The sequence below is a fragment of the Phoenix dactylifera genome, chromosome 10 (assembly GCF_051530095.1).
Source record: "Phoenix dactylifera cultivar Ajwa chromosome 10, Ajwa_hap1_PhDact_Kaust_v1.1, whole genome shotgun sequence".
NCBI classification, from domain to species: Eukaryota; Viridiplantae; Streptophyta; class Magnoliopsida; order Arecales; family Arecaceae; genus Phoenix; species Phoenix dactylifera.
The window spans coordinates 26,993,544-27,002,839 of record NC_143199.1 but is presented as its reverse complement, the minus strand read 5'-3'; the positions used below and the strand labels follow the sequence as shown (position 1 = coordinate 27,002,839).

Sequence of the window (9,296 nt, the reverse complement as noted above, 5' to 3'; positions counted from 1 at the left end):
AGAAAGGGTACGAACGGATTGCAGTCATGCCTAACTATTCATTGTTTATTCTGGGGAAGTTCCCAGCTAGTGTGCTTCTACTCTTCACGGTAATGAACTTTGCTTCATATATGAATGCCCTTCATCTCCTCTTCTAAATTTGCAGCTTAATTTCATCCCCGCGTTCTTATACAAGTTTGTCGCGGCATCTTTGTACAATTAAAACGGCTTTGTGAGAAGCATTTTCTTCATTCTTGGACAACTGTTTCATCCGTGTGTAATGTTAAATCTCATTGTTTGTTGGTGGGGTTATCCTTGAACTGGTGGGGTTTAGTTTATTGCAATGTATCCGTCTTGATGTTCTCCGCTATCTTTTTTTTCAGTTTTCTCAGAATGGGGGAGAGAGGATTTTTTTTTTTTTAGCATGGATACCCTTCTAAATATCAAATTTTATATAAATATTCATTCAAAATTGATATTTGTATGTATATCCTTGTAAAGCATTAGCTATTTTATTTTTTTTATTCTTATTTTTGCATATATATCCACACTATCTAATGCGGTTGAAAAATTAACGGTTTTAAACTAAAATGACCCTCGGGCAAGATGCCTAATATTTATAACGCTTTGGTAGTTAAGGGTCGAGATACTGTCGGCCAGCAAATTAATGTGACTTGTGAGGTACAACAATTATTAGGAAATAATCGAGTTAGAGCCGTAGCTATGAGTGCTACAGATGGGCTGATGAGAGGAATGGAAGTGATTGACACAGGAGCTCCTCTAAGTGTTCCAGTCGGCGAAGCTACTCTCGGATGAATTTTCAACGTTCTTGGGGAACCTGTTGATAATTTAGGTCATGTAGATACTCGTACAACATCTCCTATTCATAGATCTGCGCCTGCCTTTATACAGTTAGATACGAAATTATCAATCTTTGAAACAGGGATTAAAGTGGTGGATCTTTTAGCTCCTTATCGCCGTGGAAGAAAAATCGGACTATTTGGGGGAGCTGGAGTGGGTAAAACAGTACTCATCATGGAATTGATCAATAACATTGCCAAAGCTCATGGAGGCGTATCCGTATTTGGCGGAGTAGGCGAACGTACTCGTGAAGGAAATGATCTTTACATGGAAATGAAAGAATCCAGAGTGATTAATGAAAAAAATATTGCGGAATCAAAAGTAGCTCTAGTCTATGGTCAAATGAATGAACCGCCGGGAGCTTGTATGAGAGTTGGTTTAACTGCCCTAACCATGGCGGAATATTTTCGGGATGTTAATGAACAAGACGTGCTTCTATTCATCGACAATATTTTTCGTTTCGTCCAAGCAGGATCAGAAGTATCCGCCTTATTAGGAAGAATGCCTTCCGCAGTGGGTTATCAACCTACCCTTAGTACAGAAATGGGTTCTTTGCAAGAAAGAATTACCTCTACCAAAGAGGGATCTATAACTTCGATCCAAGCGGTTTATGTACCTGTGGACGATTTGACCGACCCTGCTCCTGCCACGACATTTGCACATTTAGATGCTACTACCGTACTATCAAGAGTATTAGCTGCTAAAGGTATTTATCCAGCAGTGGATCCGTTAGATTCAACGTCAACTATGTTACAACCTCGAATCGTTGGTGAGGAACATTATGAAACTGCGCAAAGCGTTAAGCAAACTTCACAACGTTACAAAGAACTTCAGGACATTATAGCTATCCTTGGGTTGGACGAATTATCCGAAGAAGATCGTTTAACTGTAGCAAGAGCATGAAAAATTGAGCGTTTCTTATCACAACCCTTCTTCGTGGCAGAAGTATTTACTGGTTCCCTAGGGAAATATGTTGGTCTTGCAGAAACAATTAGGGGATTTCAATTGATCCTTTCTGAAGAATTAGACGGAATATTTTTAATGAGTAGATGCACAAAAAAAAAATTATAAGATAGTTGCGATAGATGACAAAAAAATAATTTTAAAATTTTATTTTATTTTTAATTAAAATAAATATAATTTTTATTAACGGTGTTAGAAGAACTATTATATTAAAGGCATTTGTGTAAAAATAGTATTTTATGAGGATAAAAAAATAAATATAAATTTTAAGAAAGTATTTATATAAATTTAAATTTTTAAAAAAATATTTATGAAAAAAATCTAAAAAAAAATGAAGGAAGGAAAACAAGTTTCTATTCCCTTCTCTTGCAAGAAATTAATAAGATCACAACCATCCATTCTTTTTCTCAAGTCTACCGGATGTGCTAAATAACATGGTAAAATTTAGGACCATGGTAGACGCATGCAGCCCAATCCCAGCCTATTTCATTGGCTCTCACGCCATTGTATCGATAAATACGACGATTAGAATTAAAAGGTTTAGTTGTTAGGGTTTCGAAATGGTGTTCATGTGCTATCCGACGGTCATCAAAGTTGTTGACCGTACTTCCGAATATTACGAAACGGTGGGCCCACAAGAAAGTGGAGCCCAAAAGGTGCCACGTCATCCTTAGGTTGGTTAGTTTCCCTTATCATGGGCCCCTTCGGCCTTTTATTTGGCTCGTCAACCGGCAGGGGAAGAAGCCGGAAAGAACAAAGCCATTACAAAGCTCCGATGCCTCTGGCCGCTCTTCTATGGATTCAGGAATCGACCAACTAAACCCTAGATTCTTGAACGAGAGATCCCAAGACGAAGCCAATTTCTAATTCCCAAATCCCTTCCCGAGAATCCTAGCTTTTCTGCCGCTATAGTACGTGAATCTGTGCTCTTTACCACGTATTTTATATATATACCATTGAGATCATCTAGGGTTTTTCTCTTCTTCCATATTCTTCCTTTTTCTGATTGGATTTGTGAAAATATGTTAGAATTCTCTGGATTTTGGGCGGACAGTTTATGGCAACAAAAAATGTGACGATCTTTGCATTTGATAAGTTAGTTACTTGATCCATAGAGAAATCGGTGCCGTTGCTCATGTAGTTTTTCTTTAATATATTGCATTTTTTTACAATTTTCTATAATCCGCAGGAAAATCTTGCTGCATAAGGTTTATTCGTGTGCTATTGATTCTTGGGTCCATTTCTTTCATGTCAGTTTTCTTTGATAGATTGCATGGTAGTTTATTTCCTAAAATCTCGTTTTGATTTTTTTTTTCCGTCTTTTTGATAAGTTCTAACTATCAATTACTTTCACATGTAGATGAATGCCTCTCTTGCTTTTCTTCTTCATGCTTTTGTTTTTGCTATTGGAATTTGATCACACCTTGAGAGGTATAATCTATGTATCAAATTCTACTTAATTACATGTATTATGATTTGTGGCTTTAAATTTCTTTAATGTTAATTGAGATTCTTAAAATGTTGATCATGATATAAGTAGCTAATTCTTTGTGCAGCTCATCAATTTAATCACATATTTATGCCTTTGCAAGGAGGAAAAGAAAACGAAGGGAAAAAGAAAATATTATTAAGAAGTCAGGTGGAACATCTACACTGCACCTAAATTTCTATGACCCACTTAGTCAACTCTGCATCAACACCACCTCACCCCAGCTACCAGACATTCGGAGTAGTTGGTCCTTCATTTAGACTGACTCTGAAAACGACATAAGAACTAGCAAAGCGGATCATTTCATTGACTCCTTCAGGTGAATGATCACATCTTCTGAATCCCTAATCAATGCACATAAGATTACCTATGAAGATGAACGAAGTGGGGGAGAGTGGTCCATGTGCCATAACCTTCTTTTAGAAACTAATAATCAAGCTGCTTGCCATTAATTCTTATGGAGAACCTCAGCAAGAAACTTTGAGCTTAGCAAAACTAGGTTGAAATGTAGTCGTGATCCATTCTATAATGGGCCTTCTTAGTGTCCAACTCTAATATAACACCACGATTTTTTTGCACCTCCTTTACATGGATTCATTTGAGAGTGATAAGGAAATTGTTCAAGATCATCTTCCCTTTTAGTAGTGCATTTTATCTATGGATGATATTGTCCATAATCGCTCAGAGTGTCACTTGATAGAATTTTGAGATCTATTGAGAGTGCTTAGAGTGATATTCCTTGTGCCATCTGGTAAAATGCATGGAAGAATAATCATAGTTTCTAATACACTTTGAAGAATTGCAGAAGGTTATTAATGTCATATGTCACTCTTGACAGAATAATGGCTACTTTCCTCTGTAAGGTTATATTCTTGTGTACCCATTGTCCTTTGACATATAGGTGAAAAGTATGAAAGACAGTCCCAGGACATAACTCATACAGTGCTTTCTTACACATGAAGTGATTGCTTTGTGTTAAGAAATCCAATTATCTGTACGTTACCAAAATTGGACACCTCGCTCAAACACCTACTTCCAGATTAGATGGACGTTACCCCCCTGCCCCCTCGGGGGGATATCCGGTCCATAAATGGACCTGTTACCTGGGAATTGGTCGTTACCCCCCTTCGGCCTGTGGCCTCGTCCCCCTCAGGGGGATTTACTTATTCGCTCCCCCTTCTATGACTAGGAAAGACCCTATTCTTCTCTTCCTCGGGGGCTAGGAGCACGAGACCTTAGCCCTGGGTGCCTGGAACAAACTAGCTCCCATCTCCCGCAATAAGCGCAAGTGGTTCCGCCGGACGAAGTTGTAGTTGGTTCGTTTTCGTATGATGATTGCCGCCTAGTGTCGAAAAGCCGGAAGAAATTGGAATGAATCAAATGTTTCATTTCATCCGGGAAAAGCCATCTCTTTCTCAACAATGTCTTTGTCAGGTCTCGAAAGAATACCTGGGGCAGGAGATTCAATTAACTGAGATTCAGAAGCTGAAATTTCACCTCTCCCATCAATAGGTTTAGCCAGAGCATTTATAACACGACCCAAATAAGCCTCACTCACAGGTATCTGAGCAAAATAAAGATATAGGCAGGTCAAAAATCTAAAGCCATAAAATTTTTGGGGATGAGACTAATTGCACAGAGTTACTATTAGAGCCTTCAAAATGCACCTTCAACTAGGGATTTGAATGGGCCAGGTCTCTATTGAACATATGCAGATCTGCAAACAGGACAGATAAATTGGTCTGAACAATATATTGTCCAACCTGTAGGATGGTCGGATAGCATCCCTTCCTCAAAGACCTAAGTGCTCAAATTCAAATGTGAAAGGTATTATGGCCAACGTAATAAGAGGCAATTCTGCTAAAAATTAAGTTCCAGCTTTGTACAATAATCCATAGACATAACCATAACCATCAATATTTCCCAACTATCTTGTGGTCGGCTTCATGAGTCCTCACGTGTCAATAATTCCCATTAGTGAAGAAAATACTAATTAGGTTCCATCTTCAAAGCCTTTATGAATCCTGTTAAAATTGAGGTTGTAGCTTGAAAGCAAATACTGACTCTTTGAGTGAAGCTTGATTTTTAGGCTGCGAGGAAGGCAAAATTTTTGGTTGTCTAGGTAAGACACTCATAGTGATTTGGATTTAACCAGGACTTCAGGATGCATTGTAGTTTGGTTATTCCTTCCGAAAAAAGAGAATGGTCTGTAGGATTAGGTGTTCTTGATACATGTATTCTAGGGCTTTGATAAACCAATATTTAAAGCTATTTTCTTGGGCAAATATTGGTGACTTTTGCAATATCTGTTGGTTTTTGGTAATCCAATTTTTTTCATTTTGGTAGTGTTAACTGTTTAAATGACTTGTCCAAAACTAATAAGTGATTCAGTTTTGTTTGATAAGTTATTGCGTCCTTCCCTGTCTGGTACTGTTTCTTTATCATTATTCATCCTCATTCCTTGAGCATCATTTTGAGAAGAAAAGCATATATGTTCATTATTGTTACATTGGTATTTGTGATTTATGCTTCCATTGGAGATATTATTTCCCAATCTTCTAATGTATTTGCCTACTAGATATGTTTGGCATCAAAATTTTGCTATTAGAGCTTTTTCATCAGTTATGGTGTCCCATCACAATAACCAATCTTTTTGATTTGTTCTTTAAACAAAATATCTTAGTGCTCTTATAAATTTATCTGTCAATATTGGTCTTGTTAGTTTACAGTTTGTTCAGAATTTTCAGTTGACTATTGAGATGTTTCAATTGTTCCTTCAATCAAGCATGAAATGCAAATAGACATGGCATGACAATGAAATGGACTAGCAATGGTCATAGTAATCTTAAGTTACAATGTGCATTGTGGAGTTCAAGAATTTGCTTTGCATAGAATAGTAATGTTTGATTGTGTCCGTTTTGTGGAGGATGGGTAGTTTATGGGTTCAAACCGGAACTCTTGCCAAACTTAATGGGCTTGAACTTGCATTAATCTTTTAGTCTTCTGTCAGACCTTTGGTCATTCTGAGTTTCTGACTCTAAATCAAAGCATATTATTGTGATGTGGAACCCTGTGCTGCACTCCAGCTGGTGTAGGGGTTTAGATACCATGATCAGCACCTAATGTCCTAATTCTGTATATAACATACTTTTCGTTGCAACTGGCCTCCAAATATATTGAACCTCCACTTCCTTGACAATTGAATCTTTATTTTTCATGGGGTTGGAACTAGCATCAAGAAACTTGTCGAGAACCAACCGCCGTGAATTGGTACTCTAAGATGCAAAATTCATAACCTCCCACTTTATTATATAAGCTGGATATGTAGGCCCTTCATTAAAACAGAAAAAGAGTAATAAATTGTTCTTTATCTTGAATAGAGTTTAGAAGTGGTTGACAATAATTGGTTGGAGAATTTGGATGATGTCAAACACTATCATTGAAAAAATTTTTCAAGGTTGTTAGAGTTGTCGGACCTTCTGACTTCAAACCTTGCTATATTACAACTTGTTCAGGAAGTAGTCTTAGGCACAAAAACCATTCATTGCTTAGGTCATACAGATTAAAGCATGGGTTCTAATTCTTTTCTTCCTTTATTTGTTTTTCATTTTTGTTTTTTTCCCTTTTCTTTTGCTGGCTGCAATGTCGAAACAAAAGAACATGAACACGAAGGTAACAAGCCACTCAACTAATATTTTCTTACAAGAGCTACTTTCTACAAAAAGTACTTGATGATGGTTGTCCTTGTCTTCTAGTGAAAATTGCACTAGCAGTTAGAAGCAATTGTTGTATAAACAATATAACAATAACTTGTTTCATAAGATCCACTAAGTTTTCAATATTACTTATTGTATTAAAAATGCATCATCTGGGGGACCCTGTAATCACAACTTTGATCAATTTTGTCATATTTTAGACTACCATTTTTCACCCCACATTAATGGTTCTTGTCTCTTGAGAATATATAATTTTCTTAGGCTAGCCAAGAAAATGATGCTATCTGGTCTAGCATGCAGTTAAGTAGTTCTTATGTAAAAAGGTCATCTTAATGCCACAACAGCTGGAAAAGGGTTCCTCCTAAATTTCAGTGTCCTTTTGATTATTATATACATTCTATGCTTGAACCAGATGTGATTTCATGGTTGGCCTCTTTATTTATTGTTGTCCTGCTCATTCTTGGAACTTAAGTTGGCAAATGCTTCTACTGATAGAGGATTTCCTCTTGAGGGAAAGCTCGGCAAAGAAGATTTGCAGAGCTGGGTAAAAATAGATTAGACAATTTTTTTTGGTTATCATATGGATTCATATTCTATGCCCCATTTTAGATGCTAAATATTTGTCATCTTACTTTAATAAAGATCTAGTAATGCCAATCAGGGCAGTAAGTGTGGCATATAAGTGAGGATGATATTTTGGATGTTCGGGTTTTCTCTCTCCTTTTTTTATCCTGGCCATGTTCACTTCCCCTGTTGCTCTTTTCCCTACTAATGTTTTGGTTATTGCAAACCTAACAAATTAAATATTTAATCTCTTTGTGAGTTATCAAGCATGTTATTGTGTTATTCATTTTTTCCTGACATTCAGCCACAAGTCTGCCCTGCCTGAATCTGTGTAGCTTAGAGCTGATGTTGGATACCTTCTTTTACCTTCCATTTTTGAGTCCTATGGAGAATTACATATTCTGTGTATATTTGTGGATTCCAGCACACCGAATTATGTTTTCTATCTTTGTAGGTTCCAGCGCACCGATTCATTTAATGCTCAAATTTGCCATTCAGTTAGAGCTGTTTTAAACAAACAATGGCAGGTTTATCACGCAGCATGCTTGCATGCCTTCACACCGGACAGCTTGCCCTTTTGGCAATTTTAGTATCTAGCGGAATTGTATTACAAGTTTTGGTCAGTATATTCTCATTTCTCACCATTGGTTTTGTCTTGCTGAAATATGCTTTAAAATATAGCTGCTGCTGCATTGTACAGGTTCTTAGTTCATCATTTTTTTTTGTTTTTGATGTGTTAGGCATGTGCTTTATATAATAACTGGTGGCCTATGCTAACAGGTAACGGGATTATGCTCGATAGCCATATACTTATCTCCGATGAATGAACATAACTTTTTGGTAACAGTGTGACTGGTCTTGGTGCAGTAATAATGTACGTGATTCTTCCCATGCCGTTGATGTTCTTTATGGGATCCAAGAGCACCTCACTTATGTCGAGTGATGGAGATGGGTTCGTAATTCTTGAATTAATTACACCAACCTCACTAATGCAAGTGTCAATTTTATTTTTGACCATTGTTTTGCACTGATCGCAGCTGGGCGAACTTCACAAAGTTCTTGACAGGGGCTTCGGTGGTTGGAAGCATTGCAATACCCTCCATCTTAAAGCATGCTGGTATAATTGGCTGGGGAGCTCTTGCAATGGAGCTATCTTCTTTTCTGGTTTTTGCTGTGGCTATTGTATGGATGCTTCAGATGAGCAATGAAGATGGATATAGCATGCTCTGAGATTTTGGATGTAAATGCGTGTTAGTGTGAAAGAAAATGCTATTGCATTCCTTTACATTAAAAAGATCTCCTTTTCAGCTGAGATTCAACCTATTGATGTTGGAAGTATATATTCGTGAATATTTGATGTTTGTGGCACCAGACTTCTTATTCTGTGGGTGCTTTTAAATTTGAATGCTAGGCATGGATTTCAGGTTTCACCATGTTTATGGTTTTGGGTCTTCTTTTCTCGATGGATTCGATCCAGATCATTTGGTATAACTATCAAAACTTTATTAGTTCGGGAAACTGACATCTTCAATGATGTCAGTTTTCAAAATGCGAGGCACAAATTTTAGAGTCTAATTTTAGATTTTATTAACTCGCTTCTTTCCTTGTTGGCTCTCTTTTTTATTTTGTGAAACCTTGAAATTCCGTCCTATTCCAATTGTAGGGATGCCATTTTTTATTAAAAAATGGAAACTAAATCTCTAAAAAGGGTAAAATTTAAATGA

General features: G+C 37.0%; 2 protein-coding genes across 8 annotated transcripts; both read left to right on the top strand.

The window, feature by feature from the left end:
* The first annotated feature begins 570 nt into the window (after positions 1-570).
* LOC120109019 (ATP synthase subunit beta, chloroplastic) lies at positions 571-1,926 on the top strand. Its single transcript, XM_088717934.2, is given in 1 exon segment — positions 571-1,926. A coding segment is annotated over 1 exon segment (1,326 nt). The 5' UTR covers positions 571-585; the 3' UTR covers positions 1,912-1,926.
* Positions 1,927-2,531: 605 nt separating this feature from the next.
* LOC103714026 (vacuolar protein sorting-associated protein 55 homolog) lies at positions 2,532-9,005 on the top strand. Of its 7 annotated transcripts, none has more exons than XM_088705725.2 (6): positions 2,532-2,714; positions 3,396-3,611; positions 8,027-8,191; positions 8,313-8,352; positions 8,440-8,524; positions 8,610-9,005. In XM_088705725.2, the coding sequence occupies exons 3-6, from the start codon at positions 8,093-8,095 to the stop codon at positions 8,800-8,802; spliced, it is 417 nt and encodes a 138-aa protein (XP_088561851.1). In that variant the 5' UTR covers positions 2,532-2,714; positions 3,396-3,611; positions 8,027-8,092; the 3' UTR covers positions 8,803-9,005. The 7 variants fall into 7 exon arrangements, with proteins under 7 accessions (XP_088561851.1, XP_008799358.3, XP_008799354.3 ...); XM_008801136.6 differs by having other exon boundaries at positions 3,360-3,611; XM_008801132.6 differs by lacking the exon at positions 3,396-3,611 and adding an exon at positions 3,164-3,234 and having other exon boundaries at positions 8,100-8,191.
* The last annotated feature ends 291 nt before the right edge of the window (positions 9,006-9,296 follow it).